The sequence below is a fragment of the Oxyura jamaicensis genome, chromosome 5 (assembly GCF_011077185.1).
Source record: "Oxyura jamaicensis isolate SHBP4307 breed ruddy duck chromosome 5, BPBGC_Ojam_1.0, whole genome shotgun sequence".
Lineage (NCBI taxonomy): Eukaryota > Metazoa > Chordata > Aves > Anseriformes > Anatidae > Oxyura > Oxyura jamaicensis.
In genome coordinates this window covers 8,527,835-8,554,187 of record NC_048897.1, presented here as the reverse complement: position 1 = coordinate 8,554,187, position 26,353 = coordinate 8,527,835, and the positions used below count along the sequence as shown (strand labels likewise).

The window sequence follows — 26,353 nt, the reverse complement described above, 5'->3', positions numbered from 1 at the left end:
GGCCTGGAGAGGTTTGTGTTGCAATTTGAAATAAAAATGTTGGCTTGTGCAAAGATAAATCGGTAACAAACTTAGTTCTGCTTTGCAAGTCATACATGCTGTTGGGAGCTACTCTTAAAAGTGAGAAATACTTTAGGAGTGTGCAAACCAGGACATTAGCTTTTACGGGTAAAAGTAGGAGTCTCTTTGGGTTTGTAGGAGCCTAAATACCAGTCTTGTATTTATAGGACCAGCTTCTGTGTAATGGGAAACTTTTGACAATTATTGGAAATAAATAAATTCCTATGTCTTCCCAAGGTGACTGTAGAAAGTGCTGCTCTGCCTTGTGGTTGCTCAATGCAATGGGCAGTCTAAAGGCTGCCTGTACTCTTGGTAATTTTGAGATTTCCTGGTGAAGTGAGTACACCACACTAAAGGAGCATGCATCTGCTTGTCACCCCTGTCACAGGCTGCTAGGGTTGTTTGGTGGCTAGGCTGGGGAGGCAGTGACTGATGTTTGCTGCTGCTGAACGTGACAGAGCCCATATGTCAGAGCCCTGGGAGAAAGCACTCATCAGGTGAGCTCCCTTGTGCTTTACAGTAGGACCCCAAAGCTGTGCTGCTGCTGGTATGGCTGTACCTGAGCTACAGAATTCTGCTGGTGGCTCCTTGCAGTCCTGACAGACATAGCTAAGATGGCAGGAGCCTGCAGTAATAGGCTTCACTTTTATTTTAGAAATGATGCTTTAGTGTGCATGTAAGATATAATGCTCACGAAATGTCTTCTGCGGATTGTCCTCTGTGCTGGGAGCATCAACTATAGTTTTGCACCAATTGTGAGACAACTCTGCAACAGTGTTTGCCACTTCCATTAATTTAACTTACTTTTACTTAAGGCTGAGTAGAAGCTGTCACTGAACCTTCTACCATAGTCAAGTCCGACTCCATTACCTGCTGATGCAAAAAAGCTTTCCGAATTTTAGCCTTGAACATATGCTGGTAAGGTAACATAGCTTGTTAGCTAATATGTTAGGCAGTACGTCTGTTTAAGTGTAATATATCATAGAATAAAATCGACTTTATAGCAAGGGCAGATGCCCCATCTTCTGGCAGGTTGTGGAACGGCAGCTTCAACTTACTCCAGTAGCATTTAAAATACTGTGATTCACAGATCAGAGCACTCTCTTCCTTTGTTCCCAGACCTTCTTGGGGCTGTCTTCTAGCAAAATACAGAAAAGTGACTAATGACGTTTCAATTTCATCACTCACCTTGTCTCAGGCTGTCCTAGAACAAATGGTTCCTTACTCAGAGGAGTATAGATTATTTCTAGAACAAGCTTTTTAGGTCATTTTGCAAATTTTAATAGTAGGTAACTGCATAAGACTGCAAAAGCTTTCTTTTTAAAAAGAGGTTTGTGTTTTCCTAACAAGAAAAAGACTGCAGTTCCAAAATCATTTTATTATGAAACCTTGTCTTTCAGATTAATATAACATTTTAGAAGAAGTTGCTGTTGTAATTCCAGCTTATTTTTGTCCTTTTGTTAGCTTTTGTAAAAGCTGATCTTCAATGAATCTAATAGAAAGCTCTTCAAATACTTAGATTATTCCTTGTACATAAAGGTACTGCTTTTCTTTTTTTTTTTTTTCTGACAGATCATAAATTAAATTGATGTAATGCATTTTAACAATGGAAAGTTAAATATAATATTAAAAAGTAAGAGCAAGCAATTAAAAAAAAACATCCAGACATTAAGAAGTATTTTAACTTCAATAGGTTTGGGCATTTGTTCATGACCAGAATCTTTTACTTGTGGAACTATGGTGAATTACATATTTAATTGCATTGTTTGCCTGTTTAGTGACAGAAATATTCAAAACTAATACTTAAATATATTTCTTCCAGGTGGTTTTCTATGCATTTGCTATAACTGGCATAATGCTGTTTAAAGGTGCTGTGGTTCCTATGGGAAATGTCAGGTAAGCATCACTATTCAGAAAGTTGTACTGTGATTTTCAAAGGCATTTGCGACTGTACCTCTGGGCTGTTTGTGTTTGTTTTTTCTTCTTGCTCTTGAAGCTCCCCTTAATTTAATTTTCAATCACACAGACTCTTTTCATCTGCTACTCTTTCAGGTTTTTTCTTGGTGTTTTGGAATTGCCAGTGTGCTCATCTATAGCTCAAAATTTTAACCTGCTGTTGCTGTAATATTTTAACAATTTCCTATGTTTTCTGTGCACATGAGGTACTTAACATTAATCACAGGAATCTTGTTTTTTGAGGTATAGTATGTAGAAAGCTGTGCTCATATCAGACTAATTCTCTTGTAGTGTTGTCAATACAACATATAATAATGGCACTCTGCAGTGCGGGACCTATGAACAGCTGGAATATTGGCCGAACAACTTTGATGACTTTGCTGTGAGTCTGATCATAGATGGAATCCAGACCTCTTTCCCTCTGTGCCTGTCCCTTTCCCTCATTTTCTGAGGCTTTTTTGCATGTGATGTTGCAACTCAATTTCTGTTTTACTGGTGTTATTCAGGCAGCAGTGGTGACTCTCTGGGATGTGATGGTAGTGAACAACTGGCAAGTCTTTCTGGAAGCGTTCTCAAGATACTCAAGTCCGTAAGTAGCAGTGGTAATACCAGTATGGAGCCATGTAAATCTAGCTTATAAATTAAATGAACAAGTATTATACACGTAGTACAATTCCTAGAAGCTAATAAGAGGCATGCAGCTAACCTTTCCTTTCTTTCTAAATATGATTTCTTTTCTTTCTAAATACCACTTAGAAGATATTGGAAACTGGTTTGGTAGCTGTCTTGCTCCAAAAAAGTGTGAATTGCGTAAGTGTGAATTTTAAGCTGTTTTGCAACATGCATTAGGTAGGTGGGTGGCTCTCACTGTAGAGCCAATCTCACAGAAGAGATGTAAATGAATCACTGTCAGATGTTCTGGGTTGCTTCTGTATTTTCCTTGGGGTTAAATAATATTAAGTAGACTTAGAACCTTGGGCATATATTTCATATGCATTGCATTATTTTATGGGAATGTTTGAATTAACTGGATAGGCTCTGAGTTGAAGCTGTTTCTCTGATGCTTGGTTGGTGAAATCTTAATGCAGTAAACCTGGGAAATTTGCCGTTTTTTGCCGAAATTTCTGTGGAGTCCCGATTTTATGATTTCCACATCTTGAATCAAGCAGTTTGAATCAAACAGAAGGAAGTGGTTCTTCACCCAGCATGTAGTTAATGTGTGGAATTCAACAGGCTGTTTGTGATAAATGTTTATTGTGGTCTGGTGAAGACTGGACAAGTTGTGAAAGAAATCCTTTGGGATCTACAATGAATGGAAGCTACCTCTAGTTCAAGAAATCTCTGAACTGCAAATGGTTGCAGATCAGGAGAGCTCTGAGGGGGTAGCCTTGTAGATATCTAGTCATGTTCTTGAACTTTTTCCACGTGTTTGCACTTTTGAACACTCAAAAGACACTAGCCTAGATGGATCTTCTTCTGTGATCCAGAACAGCTTTTCCTAGGCTGTTTTTCTGTCCCTTCAGGGTTTGTTTAGGTATCTTAAGTGGGTGGAGAAAATCAGTTTGGAGAAATCTGTTTGCTTTTAACTTAATGAAAGGCTAAGATTATTACTTTTTATTAGTAGTAGTTTAAAATCTCCTTTTACATTAGAAAAGTAGTAGTATTACCTTTCAAGTTAAAAATTCAATTTCATGTCTTCAGTCACTTTCAGGCTGAGGTTATTTGCTGCCTACTTTACTTATTGTCTGTTAATCTGATCTGCAGGTGGGCAAAGATCTATTTTGTAGCCTGGTGGTTGATCTCATCTGTCATCTGGGTTAATCTCTTCGTAGCTTTACTTCTAGAGGTAAGAAAGTGTGTTTATTTGGTGTTGGATCCTGACAACAGGTTCCGGTCTGTATAGAAGGAACCCAGGGAACTTTCTGGGAAATGCCAGTTGGTTTTGCATGTTTGCTTAATCTTCTTCCCTATCTCCTTCTCTCACATGTTGAGGAAGCATTTTCTTTTTCCCAGACAATTGTGTATTATTATTATTATTTTTTTTAACTTTTTCAGAGATCTGGTTGCATTTCACTGGGTGTGTATGTTTTTTGTTATAGCTAACTCACCGCAAAGATGTGTTGTGATATTTTTAAATATTGTAGAAATGCTTCTCTTGTACTTTAATATTATTAGTACTTTAGCATTTAACTCCCAAGCTGCAAATATTTTTTGCATTTGATTTGTCAGCAAATGAAACTATTTAAGCTTTACATTTTTGTTTTATTTGGTGGTCCTGTGTCTCTTCCCACCTCCCAGTTTGGATTATTACCCAGTTCCACACTAGACCACTGGAACTGATCACTTGTTTTGAAGAGGACTTCTTTTTTAAAGAAGTCATGGAAACGTAGGTACCTAGCTAATGCCATGATGAACATGTAGTTTTGTTGGTCTCTTGTGTGTCTGTACTCCTCTGAAAGTTTGTCTTTTGAGCTTTTTTATGGTGAAGGCAACAAAGGAACATTAATTGTAGCCATCTAATCCATGTTAATCATATAAGCTTTGCATAACTAATGGAAGAAATGGAACATCTTTAGAGGGCACTTCACCCCATCTTAAAACCAGTGATAATTCCTCTTTTGGAGATGTGATGGATGTTGTGTTTTTTTGTTGTTGCTTTTTGATTGCATAGAGAACTAAAGTATACCGCTTTACGTGGAATGGTAACCAGATCAATTCAGGTGAGATGAGTCTCATGCGAAGCCTCTATCTTACCCCTGGGCATGTTAGGAAAGACTTCCAGTTCTGACAGGAGGCCAGTCCTGTGAAGTTTTCTGTATGCTTGCTTCTGAAGGGCTCTGGACACAGTTTGCTGTAAGAGCGCAGTTCTAGCAAACTGGAGCTAGAGAGAAGGATATCACTAAGATATCACTATTTTTCTCTTTTTTTTTATTTTTTTTTTCTTCCTCTTTTACCCCTAAGCCGTCTGTCCGCTCGTAGGTACTGATTCATACAATTAAAAGTGGATAGGGAAGGATGAAAAAAACAGAAGCTGAGTTTTGTGACTCCTGGACTAAGAATATGTTTTATACGTCCATCCATCCATCCATATATATATATATATATATACACACATATATACATATATATATTTAGAGGAAAAACTTCAAAGCAGGTGAACTCTTGTGAGTAGTAGTTCACACAGTTATCCCAGGGAGGCAGTCCTTGCTAGGCGTAGAAGGCAGCAGGGTTATTTTTCGTTCTGCTGTTCTTTCAGTGTGATTAGAAAGTTATTCAAAAAAAAAAAAAGTTATTCCATTCCTGAACAACAGATTTGAATAGTGATCCACAGTCAATAAATGACTAATAAATTACTGCCAATAAATGAAAACTGCCACTGTTTAAAGCAGTCCCACTCCCCACCTCCCAGTGTATTGATCTGACATAACCTCTTTAGTGATGTCATTAGAAGTAGCCTTTGATTTTTCTTTCTGTCTCTTTTATGTTCCAGAACTTTATCCACAAGTGGGACCGTCGCTGTCATCGGGAGTCTCTCTCAGATATTGAATACCAGAGGACAGTTGAACTAATGTTCAGGTGAGTTAAACTAGGCTCGATACTCTACTTAGTATGCTTTTTTGTTTGTTGTTCATCTCTTAGTGTGCTAGTTGCAAGAGGGTAAAGTGCTTGTCTCTTATTTCCTCTGTCAGAAGCAAACTGTTTCATCTGTTACCTCGGAGAAATTCAGCATGTGCTTTGGTTAGGCTTCCTTTAAGCTGACTTGTTATCCTTAACCTTTATATGCTTCTTGCCAATAGCATCGTGGGCGAAGAGGTGTTGGAAGTGTGTGTGTGTGTGGAGGGGGCTGTGCTGAGAGGTAGAAGAAAAGGGAAGATGAGGAAAGTGATGCAAATTCTTGGCTTATTGTGAAATTGTGGGTGGTGAGTTGATATATGATGATCAAGCACACGTAGAAGAACTTCTGGTGCATGTTGGATATTCAATAGTAGCATTGGGAACATGTTCTCATTGGGGAGATCTTTCAGGAAAACAAATTTACTGACCTTCAGTTGTATTGTACTGTGTGCAGGAAATTGTTTCCCTGCTCCTTATGGGAAAACAGCTGCTGGTTTCCATGACACATCTGCAAAGGATGGATCACTTGCAAGTAGATGCATCTTTAGGGAGCATCAACTTTATTGTAATTTTAATTCCTTGTTTCAAGAATGAAATGAGCACATGCTGCATCTCAATGTGTGCATTGCAAAAACAAATGCTGAGAACTTCCCTTTGCTGTCCCTAACAACTCATGCTTTTTCTTTGTAGAGATGTTTTGGAAGAACCTACAGAGGAAGAGTTGATGGAAAAACTGCACCAGCATCCACACCTGCACTTATGTAGGTGACTGGTGGGAAGGACTGATTTATTTAGACCTCTGTTTTCTTGAGGTTGTCAGCTGGAAGAAACTGGATGGATTTTCTGTGAGGTGCTGTTAGGAGAGGCTTGCAGGACAGTATGTAAGGTTTTGCTTGGTAATTCTTTGCAGAAAGATTTTTTTATTGTTGGTTAGTATCTTTTTTTTTTTAAAAAAAAGATATTTGAATCTTTGCTATTTTGACTTGGTTTTAAGTTGCAATTCTAGAGGAATATTGCAGCTACTATTTTTATAAACTGTTAGTACCGCAAAATTTTATTTTCTTTTTTAAGATGGTAAAGTGTTAAAATGACAGTGCACTTTAAAACATGAACTTTGTAACCACTAAGCCTGCTACTTTGAAAAGCACAAGAAAATGGAGCTGCCTTTTATGGTAGAGGATTGTAGTGAGGGCTGTGCCCTGCAATTCAGGAATGGATTAGGCAGGGCCAGAACAAAATCCTTCACCTTTCCATAGAGAGACTGAAACACTATTTTTCTGAAATGTGTCACAAACCTATCTTTCATAATTTACAGGATTTAATCACTTTAGAACACAAATTCACTGTATATAGTCACAGGGAGTGTTTACTTCAAACCTCTTTCTTTGTTTTTGATCTAGGGCTCATGCTAGTTGCACCATGCTGGTACCTTTGAGCATTTGTGGTTTTCAATGTGATAAAACGCAGCTCTCCTTTAGAGTAGATATTCTCTGGTGTTGCTTTTTAGTGAACTTTTCCTTCATCTTCCTTCCAAGCCCTGTTCTACGCTGTATTGTGTTCCATGAAAAAGCTGAGGGGAAGGAACATTGGCCAGAAGGTAGCATCACAATCACTGCAAGTCTCCCACTTAAAGGGAGGGGGAAAAAAAAGGCTGAATGGGATAATCAAAGCTTTTAGCAGTTCAGTTTTTTGAGTCTAGGAAATTGAAAGTGCTCAGCCAGTGTTGCAATATCATGTTCTTTTATGGTTTTGTGGCTACTTGCTGTATACCTGAGTGGTACTTTTTGTGTAAATAACTTCGTCAACAAATCTAAATTTGAGAAATAACAGAAAGTTATATCTGCATGCTTTTCATTAGCCCTTAGTATTCCTCTAAAAAAAGGTGTTTGTTTGAATCTTTGTCATGGAACTAGTAAATCACTATGAAGAATATAATCAATTCCAACTAAAATTACTATATGTGAAAATGAAACTAGCCTTTGGGGCACGGAATTTTCACTGAGACACTTGTCACTAAAATAGACATTGCCGTCATTCTCCGCACTGACAAAGGTGTGGGGAAGGTAAATGGCAATATAGCTCTTCATAAATTTATGAATTACCTGGTCTTTTTTAGGTAACAAAACATTTTAGGAAAGTGCCAAGCTCCATCCTATTTACTTTTTCCCTTTCTTGCTTTCCCTCTCTTGTTTTGTTATTAGTCTTTTCTTAGTTTCCTCTCCCTAATGCAGGAAACAGTCCGGGATAATGGTGCAGTTGAGCTCAAAAGGGTATTTCTGCATTGTTGTCTCATTGTTTAGAAGGTATGTAGTGGTTCTTGTGTTTCTTTATCTGCTACTAATTTTCCTTGTGCTTTGGAAAAAAATACATGTCTTGTAGTTGGCATATGTGTAGCACAAATCTGAACTGAGCGCTGAGACACTCAGCCATCTTTCTATACTTCTGTAATCTTGCATCTGAAGCCTTGCTCTTGTTTTGTGTTCACTCTCTTTTCTCTGATTTGTAATCCACTCAATAACCTAGTTGCACAGGTTTCAGTGGCATTACCGTATTTATTTTCTGCCCTGAGCTTAGAACACACGTTATAGCAAGTAGATAAAAGTATCAGCACACTTCTTCTATGTTTTTTTTTTTTTTTTTTTTTTTTTTTTCAGCAGGATAGTTTCCACACCTTTTAGCTTCATTTAATCATAAAACACCAATTTATTGGCACTGTTAATGGATTACAAATACTCTGTTTACCTTTTCACTCTACTTTTTTTTGTGTGTTTTCCATTTTTCTAAGTACTTTGAGAAGCCACTTTGGCTTGTCAAAAAGTAAGTAGGTGGCCAGTTCCTGACCTGGCCAGCTTCTTTTGCTTGCTTCTGGAAAGCTTCTTTTTATTTTTTTCTGTCTCTTAAGCTTTTTCTTTGACTATTACATTTTACATTCTACTACAGTCTGCCAAAGCAACATGACTTGGTGTGGGTTTATCAAAACCTTCATAACTGTCTCCACTATGCAGTTTTCACATCTGGACAAAAGGGAATAGTCTTAGTCTTGTTCTTGTTTCACTTGTATGTAGTAGATGGGAAGTATAACTAAAAGTTAATATAAAATTGTGGTATCTAAAGGCAGTTGTACTGGAAGATGTAAATAACTGCAAGTCTTGCACAAAAATTGTATAAATAATGAAAATGAATGTATGTAACTGGGTAAAATTTGAGGTTTGTATTATTAAAAAGAAGTTTCTTCTTAAAATATGAAAATAATTGAGGTGTTATAGTGATTCCTGTGTTGTTTTTTTATTCTTTTTTTCTCACCTCTCTCTGCTACTGATTTATCTTGTGTTCAGTACCTATTATCATTTTTAGTTGGAGGTTGGGTGCGTGGAAGGGGTTACATGCAGGTGGGACACAACTGCTTGATTTCAAAATGCAGAACCTAAAATACGCTGCCCAGTTACCTCCACTTCTAGAGGCATATGGTGTCATCTGTGGGTACCTGAGATGCTTAGTTTTTAAGATTAAGCTTCTTTGGAACTGAGTGAGGATGTTGGGGAGTTTGGTTTCCATATGCATTTTAGTCTTTGATGCATCTGCAAACTGGACTTATTCTTTTGAATCAGGTTCTGTTTTTATAAGAACAAGGGGAAAAAAAATCATTTCTTGCTCAAGCTAAAGGCTTTCTTAAGTTTGCTAATGTCTCTGGCAATGGCTTAGTGAAACATGTGAGAGCCAAAGCAAATAGAAGGTGATCTTGCCTTATTAAATTGTGCTCAGATTTTGCTAGCTTCTGAAGGAGGGCTTTAATCACCAGACTGTTGGCTAATTTGAGATTCCTTACATGTTATTTTTTTTTTCCTTGTCTGTGATGAATTTTTATTACTTAGAGATTTTAGGAGTGGAGAGAGAGAGGAAAGAAAATTCATGTGTTCTAAATTCCATCAATAGAAACACAAAAACAGTGATCAACCTCAAAAGAACACTTAACTATGATGAAATTTTAAAAGCTCATCTCAGTCAGACCTGTAAATAGGGCAGCCAGAGTGATTTTAGTAACTCTGTAGAAGTTGCAGACAAAGGAAAAGTGTCCTGTGTTTCAAGGAATTACGTGAGTAGCATGTGTGATGTGTGCTTTCTTGGTCTCCTTATTGCATTATTCTTGTACATCTCTTATCAAATTTTAGGGAATGTTGCTTTTTCATCTCTCCAATATTTTTTTAACCTTCAGAAAAATACAGGGATGTAGCAAGCTATAAGGAGACTGATAGGGAGTATTGATTAATTATCTCTGAAAGGTATCTTGTAGCTTGTTAAGTGGTTTAATTTCACCTGTCAGTATGCCATGAGCAGTAGCAGCTGTACACAGTGTTACTGTGACTACTTCTGTTGCTTAACATTCCTTTAGTCAGATGAAGTCATTTCGGTTTTCTGTGTGTCTTGACTTTTCATTAAAATAAAAATAGGTGTCTGCCTGCTTTTTTTTTTTTTTAGTGCAGGTGTTGATTTTTCTTTCCCTAGATTTCTGTCTAAATAAAAGCCCTTCCAGCTGAGGGGAGTTTTACACAGGTCAAATGGTTTTGACTTAATTTGCAGTCTTTTAAATATTTGGAGACATTTATTATGCAAACTTTTGGGTAGAAATAGGTTGGAGGGGGGATAAAACTTGGTTTCTATTTCAGCTATAAACATAATAAGATACAGTTCCAAATGACCTTGATAACCTAGAGGAAATTACCAAAAACTATTGCTATAAAATTTAATAAAGATAGGCTATTACAATTCAGAAGTACAAAAAGGGGACCAAGTGGTATTAGAGGACAAATCTTAATGGTTTTAGATATATTGCAGACTAAACAGCATCTGAAAGAGGTCAAAAGAAAGTTACTTTGATATTCCAGTTTGAACTGCCATTCAAGTTTTGGGCCTCACACTTTAAAATGACCAGGATGGGGAAGCCATTTGCTACAGGACAGTAACAGGTTATAAGAGATTTGGAAGCTGTGTGTTGGAAGGATTTTGAAGGAAATGGTTTGCTCAGGAAAACGAGATAGACAAATTGTTTTTAAACAGCATTTAAGTATATAAATGTTTTGAGAGGGATGGTGGTTTTTGTTGTGTAATCTCTGTGTGCTGATTGTAGGGCAAATCATAATTCAGATTTCATCAGAAAGAGTTCCTAGGTAAGAGGAGATGCTTCCTAACTCTGAGCACTGAAATCTCCCCTTCACTGGAGGGCCTTGTAGGAAAGGGTTTGTCAGTCACCTGCTACAGCTTTGTCTGGATGTTTGTTAACCTGCCCCAGCTTGGTGATGCTTCAGCTGGTCCCGGAGATCCTGTCCCGCCTACCTCTCAGTGATTTCACTGGAAGGAATTCCCATGGCTGTAACAAACCCTGCTTTTGTTGTTTAGAGCAAGTGCTGTTGGTTCTAGCTAATGGCTTACAAATGTTTACAATACACAAGTATTTTACAAGTAGGGATAGCAAAAAATAGGCACCTTCAGCCCCCCGTAGCCAAGCAGTAAGATGAAATTTAGTTGTATGTGTTATGTCACTAGTGTTCAACTTAGCTTCCCTCAGTCACCGCATCATCTCCCCGTAACAGTGCAGTTTTCCCCACTTTTTTTCCCTTTCATCTTGTTTCTACATCTCTCACCCCTTCGGACAAGAGGAACAAGGTGCTGCCCTTCTGACAGTTCATGCATTTGCTTATTGGCAAGCCAAGCAGATGAGATGACTGTTTGTCTTTCCTGTGGTTGGAAGACTTAATTTAGACACTCTGCTCTACTTGCTACCAGTTGTCACACAATGCATGAGACTTTTTTTTTTTTTTTAACACATTAGGTTTTTAGTCAAATATGGTTTGGTGAATGAGTTAAAAAATGATCAGGGGACTGATGCTCTGTATGATTCTTACAGTGAAGCAGCTAGCAAATCTTACAAAAAGTAAAGCTGGATTGTTGGGAATTATGTTAATTAAAATTGGCATGATGGTTTGCTGGATCCAGGGTGACTTGGGATCAGAATACTTTTATTGAGAATTGAGCGCTTAGTCTCCGCTGGGGAGAAAAAGAGTGCTTCTGAGACTGAAGTGTGCTCAGCATTAGTAGTCTGCAGAATGTGGGAAAACTTCTCAGAACTGTGAACTGGGCTTTCCTGTCTCCATCCTCCAGGGATACCATCACTTTTTTTTTTAAAGATAAAATAGTTCATGGACTATCTAAATAATGGAGGTAAGGTAATGGTAGATCTGTTGCTAACCCAGGATTAAACACCAGCTCCTTGGACTTCCTTATTCACAAACCTCGTGTTTTGTTCTATTAATCTTTTTTGGTGTTTATAGAAGTACTACTTTCCCTGCATAAAAGGAGAGAGGATGTTCAGGAAAAAGCTTTAAGGCTAAGATGGTGCTCTTCAAATACTAGCTACGTACAGATACCTACAGCAAACTACTGGGGGAGTTACCTGTAGTTACCTCCCAGAAAGAATATGAAAACGATTTCAAGACTATGTATAAAATGGGGTCAGAAGGGATACTAAGTATGTTTGTGTTTTTAAAGTGTCTTTGTGGACTAAAATGGTTGCCATTTTTGAGGGAAAAAAACTGGTGTTATCTCTGTTCCAGTTACCTCTGTTGTATACACGTTTGTTTTCCAAAGGTAGCAAAATGATGTTTTGCCATGAATTACCACTTTTATCTACTAAAAGAGAAAATACAAGGATCTGTCCTGATTTCTAATTCTAGCTATTCATGTAGTTTATTTGCAATGATTTTCATATCCAATCTTATACTTAATTATTTTTTCCCACAGTAATTATATAAAAATGGCTTGCCGATTTTAATTTTTTGACCTTCAAACTGTAAGTTGAAGCTAATTGCAACTTGTCCTTTTCTTTAATGCTAAACATTCCTTATAACAGGCTCAGTCATCTTTTTTCCATTAAGCTAGTTGAGCAGGTGTTGTCTTTGTTCTGTAAGGATACTTTCATGGCCCCCATCATTGCATTATTTGAGTGCCTCCCAAGTACTTTACTGAAAACATCCTGTTGGGATAGGAAAATATTACTATCCTTATTTTACAGATGATCAGCTGAGATATTTGGTCATCTGCCCACAGCCGAGCTTGAAATCCGTGGGAGAGTTAAGAACAAAACCTGGAGTCCCTGCTCACTGCCTTTGCTAACAGACAATGCTGCCTTTTTTCTTTGCAACAGCTGTGAACTTCAGGTGTATGTTTATAAGATGATGTTGATGTTTCCATGTCAATTGGTTTAGTTTTGCTACTGCCTGTTCTTGCATGTAACACTTTTGTTTACTGTGTTTTAAAACTGCAGAAAAATCCTGGAACCTCTAAACTTCTAACTCTATTTATTTACCTAAAAAAGGAGGATTATCAATGATCTGCCATCTGATTCACAAATATTTAGTAGGAAGGATCTAAGGCTGGCCTCTGTGCTGGAAGTTTAGTAAATGTAAGTAAGCTACAAAATTTTAGTAACTAAGGTGCTACTGTACTTGTATAAAAAGACAAGGGGGAAAAAAAAAAAAGATGACAATCCTTAAACAGCAGTTATGTGACAGCTTCAGTTCTCACCGCTGTCAGGCCTGGAACTCACTTCAGGAATGCTTAGTTTTTCCTTAGCATCATCTCCCTTCATACAGCTTGTATTTTTCATTGAGATAAAAATGAATGGTCCAACTTTTCAGAGCTGGTGAGTGCCTGCAACAGCATATTGAATTTTGAAAGCTATGTCCAATTACCCTGGATCACCTCACTAACAAAGGATCATCAGCATTTGAGAGGATGGAAATTGATGTCAAAATAGAAAATGGAGTACGTTTTTAACACCAAAGTCTATTGTATAGCAGGTGTGCATGTCTGTAATGTGAAATACAATCTCTAATATGGCTACAGGTTGCCGGGCTGGATGCAGAAATTAGAGTCAAATTGTAAGGATTACGTTACACAGGCTGTCACATCAGGTAAGCATATAAACCCTTTCAGGTCTTAAAGTTAGGATTGTTGTGCAGGATTCTGGCTAAAATCAGACAGGGTTCTATTAGCTTCCAGAAAAGAACCATGGCTTTGTGTGTGATGTAAAACTGTAACACTATAGCATTGAACTGGGTAATGGTAGTATAACAACGGTCTCATACAGTGAGCATCCAATTGAGGTGAACTGGAAAGCCAGTCTAACCCGTATTATTTTATGATGTTATGTCTCCTTCTTGCGTTTAGGAATGAATTGGTTCCACACGCAGTGAGTTGAGCTGTTGCCAGTACTCGTTTTATTAAGTAATGATCTTAGAAAGTAAAGCTTAAGTCTTTAATGTGGCTTCCCTTACCTGTTTAATACCAGTGAGAATAATCTTGTATTTCAGCAAAGCTACGAGTGCTTATTTTCCAGCATCCTGGATAATTGGTAGTTTCTCTGAAAAGACTTGAACAATTACTTGCTATAGAAAAATGACTCTAAAGAAAGAACTTCTCTGTAAAATCAAAGGTGAAGATGTTAAACCCAGACAATAAAACTTAGATCAAAGTAGCCAGCGGAAAGGGCCATAAGAAGAGCAGATTGTCTTTTAAGCTTCACCACGTTGTGCAGGGTGTTACCTATCTCTGCCTCTAATCAGATTTTGTGAAGAAAGCAAAGCTATTCTTTTCCGATGTAATTCAATCAGAGCCCTCAGCTAGATCAGCAGGAAAAGCACCTGCCTTTCTTGCTTTAGATTGGGTAGGTAGACCCCAGTTTTTGATAGCAGTTAGTTAATCCATAACCCAGGCATGTGCCCACAGCAACACCTGCCATGCAGGTGAGCTTTTGGTCTTGTTAATATATAAATATAGCATGGATTTTTGTATTTAACTCGCACACTTGCACACCGAATAGTGATCGTCATAAGTAGGAGAATTTAATAAAATGAGATCATAAATGTCTAATGTACTTTTTGTTGGGCAATAAAATTGCCCACATGTTGTAATTGAGGTCTGAAGTTAACTTGCTTGCTGGGGCCTCTCTAGGGTAGATTACAATGACTAATAGAGCACATGAAAAAATGTTTTTCATGCTCTGCTTTTTCTCCCTTTTTGTCCACTAGCCTTTCTTCCTTAGCTCTATCTTGGGTTGGTGCCCACTGTAATATCTACTGCCATCAAACTCAGTACTTTAAAATTAGGCACACATTTGAAACATCTGCGTGACCGAGACCCTCCGCAGTGACTATTAAGCTTTTGTCTCTGACATTTTCCAAAGTTCTTGGTTCTCTCCTGGTCTCCTGAGTGATCCTGATATAGTCCTCCAGAGATCTGTAAAGCAGGCTCCTGTACTTTCTAATTTTGCAGATATTGGAAAGTGAAGTGTGGGTTGAAGGCTTGATTTCAGGCTTAAGTTTTCTAAAACTGACCTACATTGCATATAGGTGGCCACTGTGAAATTTAGGTGTGGAGGACCTTGTATTCAGTTGTGCCCTGAAGTTCCAAACATGTGATGTCTTGATTTGTACAGAGTGGGGTGTTAGCTGACTTGACAAGGCACTCATGAACAGGTGTTTGGCGAGGGCCACATCTACTTACTAAAGGAGTGGCAGGGTTGAGTTAAATCCCATGTAGGTAATAAGATGGTGGTTCAGTGAAGAAAAAGGGTTGTGATCCATCAGTGTATGGAAGAATCCCATTGAGAGGATGGGAATTTCAATTCTTTAAGATAGGATTCACAAGCATTGTCCAGGATATGTTATGTTACACTTGAGTTTTCTGTGGCCACCAGCAGGTTAGTGTGCTAAAAGATAGCTAACAATTTACAGAACGTTTTACTGTAACATTTTACAGAACAAACTCTTTATGGGGCTTTTGCAAGGATCGTGTCAGGTACCTCATTGCTGCAGTTGCATTCTTTTCCCTGCAAGTTTACAGTAGCTTGTGTCCTTGAGACTATCGAGGAGTGCTGTGGTCCCTCATGGCTTTTCCTGACATTGCTTTTTGATGACCTTTGGTGACTGTTGCATGGTTTCACTTTCAGATTGAGGTAAATACCTTCCCGTAGAAGGGATGTTTTGATGACATATTATTAGATCTGGTTGTCTCTTACACCTTGTGGTGCTGATAAACTCAGGTAAGATATGTATACAATGCTGCCATTTGAATTTGGAAGTACCTTACTACAGAAGTGAGCTTCCAGTGGGAGTAGTGGCACTGGAGTCCTCTGATTAACACAGTCGGCTTTGCCATATATGCTTCAAGTCATGTTACAGGATTATGGTTACAATGCTGCACAATACTCCTATATGTATTTGTCTGTTTAGTTGCATCTTTGCTGGTTAATTGCAACTTAAAAATGAATACTCCTGTTGAAGATTGTAGTAGGTCAGACCCAGTGCTCTAGCAACACTTTTGGAATGCATTTTAAAAATGGATACAAATGGTATTTGTTTGCTGTTGAACAAATAAAAGAATTACATTAGGAAATGACAAGTCAACAGCCAGTTTGTGACCTGTCACAGAATCTGCCCTGTGAGCTTACTGGGCCTTGCACTCTCTCTTAGAGTCAAAATAGATGAAAGGAAGAAGGCAAGGAAAAATCACTTTCCAGAGAGGGACTGAGACAAAAGGACTTTGGGCACAAGAAATTATCTCAGGAGTGGGAACTGAACACAAATCCCACAGCTGACACTTCATTACCTTTAAAGGACCATTCTTCACAGTAAGTTTGACCTTAAGTTAAAATTTTGGTCCTTGACAAAGCGTCTGTGCTACAATGGTGGGTTTCTTTCCAGCAGTTCTGCCAACTTTTCCTGTAAGGGAGTTATCATTACATTGATTGTCTCATCACAGCTACCATGCTCCATGTGGTCTGTTGACATTGCTTAAGAAGGAAACTGTGCAGAGCTCATCTCCAGAGCTTCCCAGTCACAAACTGGTGCTTCATGGGAAGAGCAGATAGGGAGAGCAGGAGTTTTCCTTTCAGGTGCTATAATCTCACTTTGAGACACATACTTTCAGAGGCTGGTAGGCTTCAGGTATCAGGATGCTGGTGTGAGTGCATCTGAATGCTGGAAAGCCAAGTAGCAGGGCAGCTTGGCTTCTTTTCTCTACCCCGTGGAGAGGCAGGAACCCAGGGCAGTATTTTCTCCTGGAAGCAGAAGCAGGTGCCTATCACCTTCAGTGAGATGGAGAGGAGAAGCCAGCTGTGAATAGGAGAAACTGTAAGTTGGAGAGCCCTCACTGGGAGTAAGTGAAAGGATGTGTGAGGATATAGATGTTATAGAGGTGTACAGAGGACCTAAGACCTGCCTTTGTGAGTTCATGCCTGGTATGTATGTGTAAGCTGAGTTTCAATCCTAACTATTACAGAAAATGAAGAAGAAGGGAGAAAGTGAGAAGACATTAAAAAACAGAGGACAACTAAAAAAAAATGCTCAAGCTATCATGATTCTGTTGTGCCCTTTCCCTTTATCCTCCCCTTCTTTTTTTGTTTTTGGTTAGTTTTGACATACTATTTTTCTTCGTTTGAGGGTATGGTGGTATTTATTTATTTATTCCTTAGTTGTAGTTTTTGCCAGCAGAGGGAGTTGAAGACACCCTTTTAGACTTGGACCATGCAGGTTGGACTGCAGGAGCAGCCCTTCTGGATGCACTTAATGGAACATTCTCAGCATAGTTATGTGCTGGGGCCTGCATCAAGGGGTTGGAATACCATCGGGTGGGCTTTTTGGGTTGGTTGGTTTTAATGGAAAAATCTGGGAAGATATGTTTTGAGGCAATGAATTATCAGCGTTAAACATCTGTTTGTTCCAAAATGTTTGGGCGTACCAGTTTGAATGCTTCTTGTTGTGCTTGGGGTATGAAAATAAAGTGAAATGCCTTACCACTTGGTTAATACAGTTTCATTGTCCCATATGAATAAAATGTAGGTGAATAACATAAACTGCAGATGCATTTCAAAACAATCTCTGATCTTTAACAATCCCAGAGGTGGACAAAAATTTTTGAAACTAACCTTTACATTTTAACACAGTGTTCAATTTTTCTTTTAGACAGTTCTAGGGAAAGAATTGCTCTTTCTTTCTTTAGATTTTCAGTGCATACGCCAGGACCCGTATGTTCTGGTGACAGGGACATCCTGCTGTATCTTATGTGCCAAAACAAGAATAATAATGATACATGTGAAAATAAATCAGGCACTGCTGGGCTTCCTTTAGATGTGTAATTGTGGTTCCTCTGTCTTTTGACCATAAATCCCTCAGTTGAGCATTCATCCATTGAGCAGTCAGGGTCTTTTATAGCATCTCAAGCTGATAACTGAAATATAAACCACATCTTAAAGTAATTTGTTGTATAAATTGGCTTTGCAAATCTCAAATTCTACTGATTTGAGCAGATACCCATGTTACTGTCCTAGCGGTGTGGACAAATTCTTCAGACCTGAGTGGCTTGTTCTTCTTGTGCCTAAATATGTACTGACAAAAATTCTTTGCTAGTTTCTTGAATTTCTTTAAACCAGCATCCTGTGACTGTATATTTTCGTTGTGAAAAAAGCTGTAGTGTTTATAAACACTTGAAGGCTTTTCAAATAATAATTATAGGTGGGATGAATCTTTAGATACAAGTAACTGTTTCCCTATTTCACTTAAACCTGGTGGACTATCACTTATGTATAAATACCATTGCAAGCTTAATTTAGGTGTAGTAGTAAGGTCTAAAACAAGTGATTTGTAAAGAAACCAAAGAAAGGAACTAAACAGTGCCTGAGTGAAAACAGTGAGGGGAATCGGCGTGTCTGCAATTGACATAATACTGCAAAATCAATGCTTTGATCAACTATAAAGCATAACAGCTACGTGAAAGGTTTGCCGTGGTTAGCTGGCATTATCTCTTGTGCAAAGCAAAGTACATTGTAAACCAGTAAAAATTAACTGCCAGAGCACAATGATGTTTTTGTGACTGGGAATTCAGATAAAATTATGCTTTTGTTGGCAGAACGATAAAAAGAACTGGGGCCATTTGCATACAGGTGAAGAGGGACAGTGATGTCCCTTGTTACTCAAAGTCCGAAGCACCACAGGTATGCAAAGTGCTTCAGCTCTAAGTGCTGTCTTTAATTAAACTTTTTTTTTTTTTTTTTTTTTATTTACCTGGGTGGTTATCAAGCGGAGGGAAATGGGCAATACCAAGATAAGTCATTGGGTGGCAGCAGAGCATTTACCACTTACTGTGGCATTCCAACAAAAGAAAGGACCATAGTTCTGCTTAATTTTCTTGTAGGCATCTGAAAACAAATCTTGCACTCTAAAACACTATCTCAGAATATCTATGAGAGAGCTCTCTGAGAGAGGAGATTTCCCTCCTGAAGGGTGTTAGTGTGTGTGTATATATAAACATGTATATAATGTATTCGTGTTTAAACATATGTGTACGTGTGCACATAAAAACTGTGTCTCTGTGTGGCCTCTGCCAGTTTTAGCTCTGTGATAGAGTAGCGAGGAGCTTTAATGTGATTACGACAACTACCAACTCTCAAATTAGATCCCGTATCCCTGACAGTTCAAGCTTGTTCCTAAGATGTATAGCTTGGTGCTGCTGTGAGTGAAGCCATGTCATCGTTCTAAATTATTTTCCTGTTAGGAGGAACTAAGTGGTTCTGTGAACGTGGCCAACGTTAGCTAGTTAACCAAAACTGCCAATGTTTTTATTAGTCATGTCTAGCTTTCTGTAAGAAAAGCATGAGAAGTAGGACTGTTAGTATTTATTATCCTTTTAGGTAGGAGTTCACGTCTCTGTATTTATTCTACAATTTAAATATTGGGTCTCTCTTTTGGCTGAAAGATGCAGATGGTGCTTCAAGGACTTTGAAAATACTGTTTTCTTTTGGAACTAGAGAGTAAGTGTATTCTTCGTGTATTTTTTCATTTCAGTGAAGAGCTCAGATGTTCATTTTCACTTGTTTTGTCTTCTACTTTAACATCAGCCCTGAAGAGGGCTGATTCTGTACACCTCACGATGTAGTTAATGCAAAGGAATGTTCCATGACCTTAAGGAGGATCCATCAAATGGAGCATGCATTGGTACAAACATACATGTTTCCTTTTCCTCGTACACATTTTGAAGTTACAGTCAGCTATAGGAAGATCCAGTTATTCTTTTCTTTAGTTCTGCTCACCCATTCCGAGCGAGCAGGCACTTAACCAATGTAAACTGTGCAGGTAAAGTAGTCTTTGAATACCAAGTACGACCAGTAGCAAGTAGTTTGTAACCCATGCATGCTCAGCACCCTGGCCAATAATCTGTGCTTGCTTTCCACTCTAGCACTACACAATAAGTGGGTCTTGCAATGTGGCAAGGAGGTCAACTCTGGAAAACCCAAAGCAGAAAATAAATTCCATTTTTTGTCTTCACCAAGTGCATCCTGATTTGATCCTTTGTGATGAAGCCCTGCTGCTGTGTGTTTGTGCCTCTCTGTTCAGGAAGCAGAAGGCACCGGGAGTCAGAGCAAGCACAGATGTTTCAGGTGATCTCAGCTGTATGGTAACATGGAGAGGGGTTAGTCTGGGGCATCAGCACTGATTTGTTAGGCCAAAATGAAAACCTCTCTCATGTCTTAACATGTTTTCTGCGAAAAATGTAAGATACTGCATCACTTGCAGAACAAATCAAGGTGGAAGTTACAGCCAAGGGATGTGCCTTTTGTGCTTAGTGGAAGGCATAAAACCAAGAAGGGGGAAAGGTGATGAAGACAGTATGATGGCAGTGAGAACTTTTTTGCTTGTATTTGGACCGTATCTCAGGAAGTTACTACATTTTGGGATATCGTTCTCGTTGTCTGCAAATGATTTAACTATAATGAATTCACTTTTTTTCTCTGCCGCTTTCTCTTATTAGCTTAAATAGTTCTTTTGTTAACTGGTGGATCCACACAACTCTGGGCTTATTTGAATTTGCCTGTACGTGAGACAAGTGTCCCCTCGTGTGCTGTTTCTTTATTTACTCCCATGCTCTGTGGTTAACTTCTGCAGAATGTTAAGAAGTAGAGTGGAGATGATAGGAATCGTGGTACTGAGGGTCAAGCATGAAAAGTCTTCCGATACCAGTCTTTGCCACTAATGTGCACACGTGCTAGGAACGGAGTCAGCAGTGCGAACGTGTTGGTAGAAACGACACTGAGCTTTTTATCTGTAGAGAATTTGTTTGGAGCCACTTTGGATTTATGTCAGACTGTGGGTGATTAAGAGAATTTGTGGTAGAAAATGAAGGTGACTAATGAGAGTTCTATCAGTTTTTGTCTGTTGTACTTGTAGCAGATACTTTTCATTTTCTTCTGGACAGACAACAACAGTTGAGGAGAGAAGTACCGGAAAATGTTAGAAGGCTATTTGCAATCCCTTATAAGGGTTACGGTACTGATGCTTCATGTCTTTCCAAGGCTGTGTGCTGCTTCTTTTTGAGGAATCAGCTCTCTAAATCTCGAATAACCCTCCAGTTAATTGATAGACAGTTTCTTTGTTATTGTGCCGTTGTTGTTGATTTTTTTTTTTTTTAACAAATTGCTTCCGGCTTTCATTTTCTTCCCATTCAGGGGTCCTTCAACCTGATTGCAGAAAAAAACACTGTGCCTGTTGTCCTTCACCTATTTTACATGCTGACAATAGAAAACCTATCTTTTCCCACAAGTTTGCACTGACATTCTCATCTTCCCTAAGGGTTACTTCAAGATAACCACCATTTCCTCCCAGTTAAGCTTCCTTATGTCAAAGATACTTGATCACTTCCAGTGGATGGAAAAGGGCAGTTTGCAAGCTGGTAATTGTACGTGTACCTCTGCAGGCTGTTGTGATCTTATGGCAGGTCTCTAGGAGATAAAAACTTGGTGTTAACAAGACAGCATGAGGATCTGTAAGATAAATACTGCCTGGTGCCCAGAGTCCCTACAGCTTCAGTGACTGCAACTGAAGGTCAGATCTGCTAGTAACTCTAGCAGGAATTCCTGAAGGTTCACTTGGATCTGCCTTGGATTCAGCAAAAGTGCATTGAAACCCGACAGGTGTCACAGAATGATGCTAGGTTCAGTGCCTTGCCTATTTTAGCTATTTTAGCTAGACAGCCTTGGACTGTAATTAGGGAAGTCTCTACACAAACTGTTGAGGAAAGGAAAGAAGCCACTGTCATTTTGAGGAATGCCAATGTAATGCATCAACGCATTCATGTATTTTGGGGGAAACCTGGGATGAAATGCAGTTTCTCTGAAGTGGCATCTCACTGTAGACAGCAGGGCAATGTACATGTGACCATATGAGCCTTGCTGGCATCTGGTGGTTCCAGATGCTTTGTTGTTCTAGTCTGCATACTGTCCTCAGCGTGGAACTGATTTCCCAGGGAAACTGAAATGTAAACGTTGTAGAGTAGCTCAGTTTGAATCTGCGCTGAGAAGGAGCTATAATGGTGGCAGGTAGTGCTATCGATACCTCTGCGTGTGCTAAGTAGCTGTCAGTAATCCATGTTGTTGTATTAATACTGTGAGTTCTGCTGCGATATAGCCTAGGACGTTTCAGATACGGTCTGATCACAGCTGTCCAGAGAAGCATCTATGCTGCTCTTTCTTCAGCATTTTGAATGTTTGTGTTCAAGTCCTGACATACTGCCCTCATTCAGTGGTAAATTAGGTTCTGAGATGACAAATCAGGTTTTGGTGCCTCTTTTACGGTGTACCACAGAGCTTTGGAATTTCATGTGGTCTTATATAAAAGGAAATAAATGTGCATTATTCATAAAATAATGTTTCCATCTTTTGGGTGTTTCCTCTCCATAAATTCACCAGCAGAGGGCTGAAGGATTTACTGCCTACTTACCTTACCTTAAAATCACGATTACGCTACTGAAACTTCCCTCCTGAAAGAACTGTTCCTGCCAGGTTTTGACCATAGAACTAAAACACTCGGTGCTGTCTGAATGCATGATGTATGCTGCATACCATACTAAGCTAGGACGTACATCCTTTACATCCTTTCCGTGTCTGACTAATGTTCCTAGCAAAAACTTCAGATGTCACTTTTCAAGCAGTATGACATTTCGAAGCATTATTGTTTTACATCAGAGCTGCTGAGTGGATGCCGTTCCATGAGGAGCAGTTTTCAGCTAGTTAGATCTGCCTGTTAGTTTCTGGTCTGCGTGAGGGATGTTACTAGGTAAGGTGGCTGTAATGGTCAATCGTGATCTGACTCTTACGTCTCTCTACAGCAGCCTTGGCTGGCAACTCAGTGCACACTCAGGAAAGTTCTTCTGCTCTCCTTGTTGCGTGCCCTACTGAGTTGGGTTAAAAACAGGACTTTGTATTCTGAGAACATAGCCAAAGGTGGAAACTTGAGCTTCATGGGAAAGTAAACAGATTCTTTTGGCATCTCAGAATGGGCTAGTTCCTGCAATAACCCAACACATTTTTCCTAACTAGAAGACTGGGATTCAGATTTCCTGCTCTTAAAAGTGGTAGAAATTCATTCACTACTCTACAGAAATTGTGGTTGAGTTTCTTTTGAGCTGTTCTGCAGAAAATGGAATTATTTTTTGATTCTAAGTCCACTGAAGAGACTGAAAGATTTCCACTGGTTTCAGTGGCCTTTGGTCAGATATGTGATGTATTATGAAAATAGCAAAGAATGTCACTGTGGGTTTTTTGACCCTAAAAGCAGATTGGCAACATACATATAACCTAGCTCTTCGTGTTTTCCAAGCGCTTTGCTGTTAAGAAAATTAAGTAAAACATTATTATAAAATTTTCAGTTAAAAATATTTAGATGGACACGTTCAGAGACCATTTTAATGGTTTTCAGTGTGTCTTCCTGAGTCTTTTGGATTCTTCTATATCCAAATGTGATCTCTCAGGACCATTTTTGCCAATGGAATGTTTTCTTAATTGTATCCAGGCAGTTCAGTGCAGAGAAGGAGTGACTGTGAGCAGGAATAAATCACTGCTAAGTACCCTGAAAAGAAAAATGAGCAAGACTTGAATAAAAACAAATTTACCACCATGACTTACTATTTCTAGGTGCCTAGAGTAAAAGTGTGATCACATTTCTTGTTATAAGCCTTGTTTGAAATGAGTGATTGTTTTTCAAAAGAATTAGTGACTTAGATTCTATACAATTTTGCATTCTTGTTGTATGCTTTCTAGGGTTCCTTTTGCAAAGATGGATAAATATGATTAATATCACTCTGTAAAGTATTTACCTAGGGCAAAAGCAGTTTCTTTTTATTCTCTGCTTTTTATGGTAGTGACTGGAGGCTGGTTAAGAGCAGGGCTGTCTTGCATTAGACGCAGAACAGAAATGATCCCTGTCCCAGTGAATCTGTAATTTAAAAAGACAGCATGAAGAAAGGGACTTTCAGAGAGGTGATAATATAATAAAATCATATTAATTTTAGCATATTTTTTTTTTTGAGATATTCTCTATTCTGGGGGAAGCTAAGTGGATTGGCAAAGAGAAAGCAGCTTTCTGATTTGCAAAGAAGGTAAAGGATGATGGAATAAAGCTGAGATGAAGACTGAGGGTCTCCGAAAGGTCTCTCAGCATCAGTTGTCTTCTTTCCATTGCGAAGTGCACATCTATGTATATATGAACATATGTGTTTAATAGCAGACTTCAGTCTGCATGCACTTCACTAGTGGTTTCTTAGTGAGCATATCCGTATGAATATTTAGCAACGTTCTTATCAACATACTAGGTTTTTCTCTTTGTCCTGGGAAAAGCAGGAAAGACAGAATATCTGAGAAATGTATTTCTTGAAACTGGCTTCCCATAGCATATAGTGCCTCTTCAGTGTTTCCTGCATTGTGCGTGCAAGGTGAGATACTGCCCCGGTCGTAGCTGTGGCAATACCCCAGCACGGTCAGTGGTGGAATGTTTTACGGTTTGAGAGGAAGTGCTGACTTGGTGTAAAGCAACAGAATACTTCATGGCAGTGGTGTTGAGACCAAGATTATAAAGCTTGCTCGTTCCCTTTGTGTATCATGGTGTTCAGCAAGTTCAGTTTCTGACATCCCCAAATCCTTTTTAAAGCTATATATATATATATATATAAATATATACACACACATATATCTAGTGTATAGTATATGTATAGTGTATATATATGTATATAGTGCCTCTGTCTTCAGAGGTGCATCATTTCCTGTACAAGGTTCATGGTTCTGAAATAAATTCAGGGTGCAAGTGTTTGCGTTGTCAGTATCTCAAACGTGCTACCGCCTGACCTTCTCAAAACTTTGATTAATCTCCTTATTCATTGATGAGGAAAAAACAGGTAAGTTCAGAACTTCCTTGAGTCTCAAAAACTAAAACACACAAGTGCACACGCTTTGCAGTAAGTATCTCTGCTGAAATGCTCAGATAAAAAGTGAGGTCATGAAACACAGGATTTTTTTTTTTTTTTCTTACAGGTTGGAGATGAGTTTGAAGTTATTTTTTCATTTAGCCAGGAAAGTTGATTATCATTAATAATGCTGCCTCTAATGTTTCATTGTAATCTTATTTTAAGGAAATGTTTAAGCATGAAGCGTTTTTCCCACAGCAGTGAAACAATGTACCTTTCCCTGCCAAAGATCACATTCACATATATCCTCCTCATTCCTGTAGCTGGAAGGTAAAGTTTGGAGTTTTTCCAGTAGCCCAGCTGCCAATTTGCCATCATTGATCATTATCAGGAGCTGTTTGACTGAGTTGTGTGATGTATAGCAAAGTATGTTCTTGGCAGTGTGTGATGTATTAGCTGTTTCAGGTCCTGGGGTCCCACTGGTACTGCTTCATGGAAGGCTGCACTTCAGAACTGATTGTAGTTTGCTGAGAGAGAGCTCCTGTGATGTAATTAAGTTGTAGTGCATCGATTAGGCAACGCGTGTGTGATGGGGGAGCGAGTTTGCTGGCACCCATACTATAAACAGAATACCTAATCCAATTCCTTGGCATTCAGAGGAAGTTCAGCTATTGAATTCTGTGAGAGGAGGTGCATGCCCACCGCTCTTTTTGACTTAGTAGCCAACTCCCAATGTCCCTGAAATGTTGCTTTTTCTATAAGGAGATCGAGAGTTGCATTCAGTATCATTCTCAGCATTAAGTAGGGAAAAAATGAAAAGAAAAAAAAAAGTATATATGAAGCTCTTATTTCAGAAGAACAGAAATGCAATTTCTGAGAAGTGAAGGTACATCGTAGTATTTAACCCCTTGGTTTGCTAGTAAGAGATGACTGCAACTTGTCACATCGTGATAATGCAGAGATGCTGTAAAGTCTCTGGATGCTGGATTTGAATTAATTTCTGAAACCAAGATTTAATCACAAACAAGAGTTTTTCTGTAACAATCAAGCACTTCAAGTCAGCATCGCATTTTCATTAATGCCTTATTTAAGCACTGTAGCTTTGTATCTGTAGCTAGCAAGCTAAGATACAAAAATCAGAAGGAATTAAAAAAAATACTAAGTTGATCTTAGTATTTTATTATCAGTCTATTTTGATTTAGTGATGCTTGTTTCACTTTGAGTTTTTCAGTTCTGCATCGTTAGAATTACATATGCCATATGAGCATTTGTTTAAAAATCATTTTTTATTGGGAGTAAAATAAAAACTGGAAATCTTTCTGTTATTCTAAGGCATTGTTACAGCTTGTTTGTACAAAGTCTAAATTTGGAGCCAAATTTGACTTGTGCTTTAAGACAATAATAACCTCAGAACCCTGCTAATAAATGCTGGAGGTTTGTC

The 26,353-nt window shown here is 38.6% G+C and overlaps 1 protein-coding gene across 1 annotated transcript in view; it reads left to right on the top strand.

Moving 5' to 3' along the window:
- TPCN2 (two pore segment channel 2) overlaps positions 1-8,894 on the top strand; it is a 30,603-nt gene extending 21,709 nt beyond the window's left edge. The window contains exons 20-25 of the mRNA XM_035328465.1: positions 1,883-1,956; positions 2,308-2,398; positions 2,523-2,605; positions 3,781-3,862; positions 5,507-5,592; positions 6,322-8,894. Coding sequence (XP_035184356.1) covers positions 1,883-1,956; positions 2,308-2,398; positions 2,523-2,605; positions 3,781-3,862; positions 5,507-5,592; positions 6,322-6,400 — 495 coding nt within the window. The 3' untranslated portion in view covers positions 6,401-8,894. The remainder of the gene's footprint in view (positions 1-1,882; positions 1,957-2,307; positions 2,399-2,522; positions 2,606-3,780; positions 3,863-5,506; positions 5,593-6,321) is intronic.
- Positions 8,895-26,353: the final 17,459 nt, after the last annotated feature.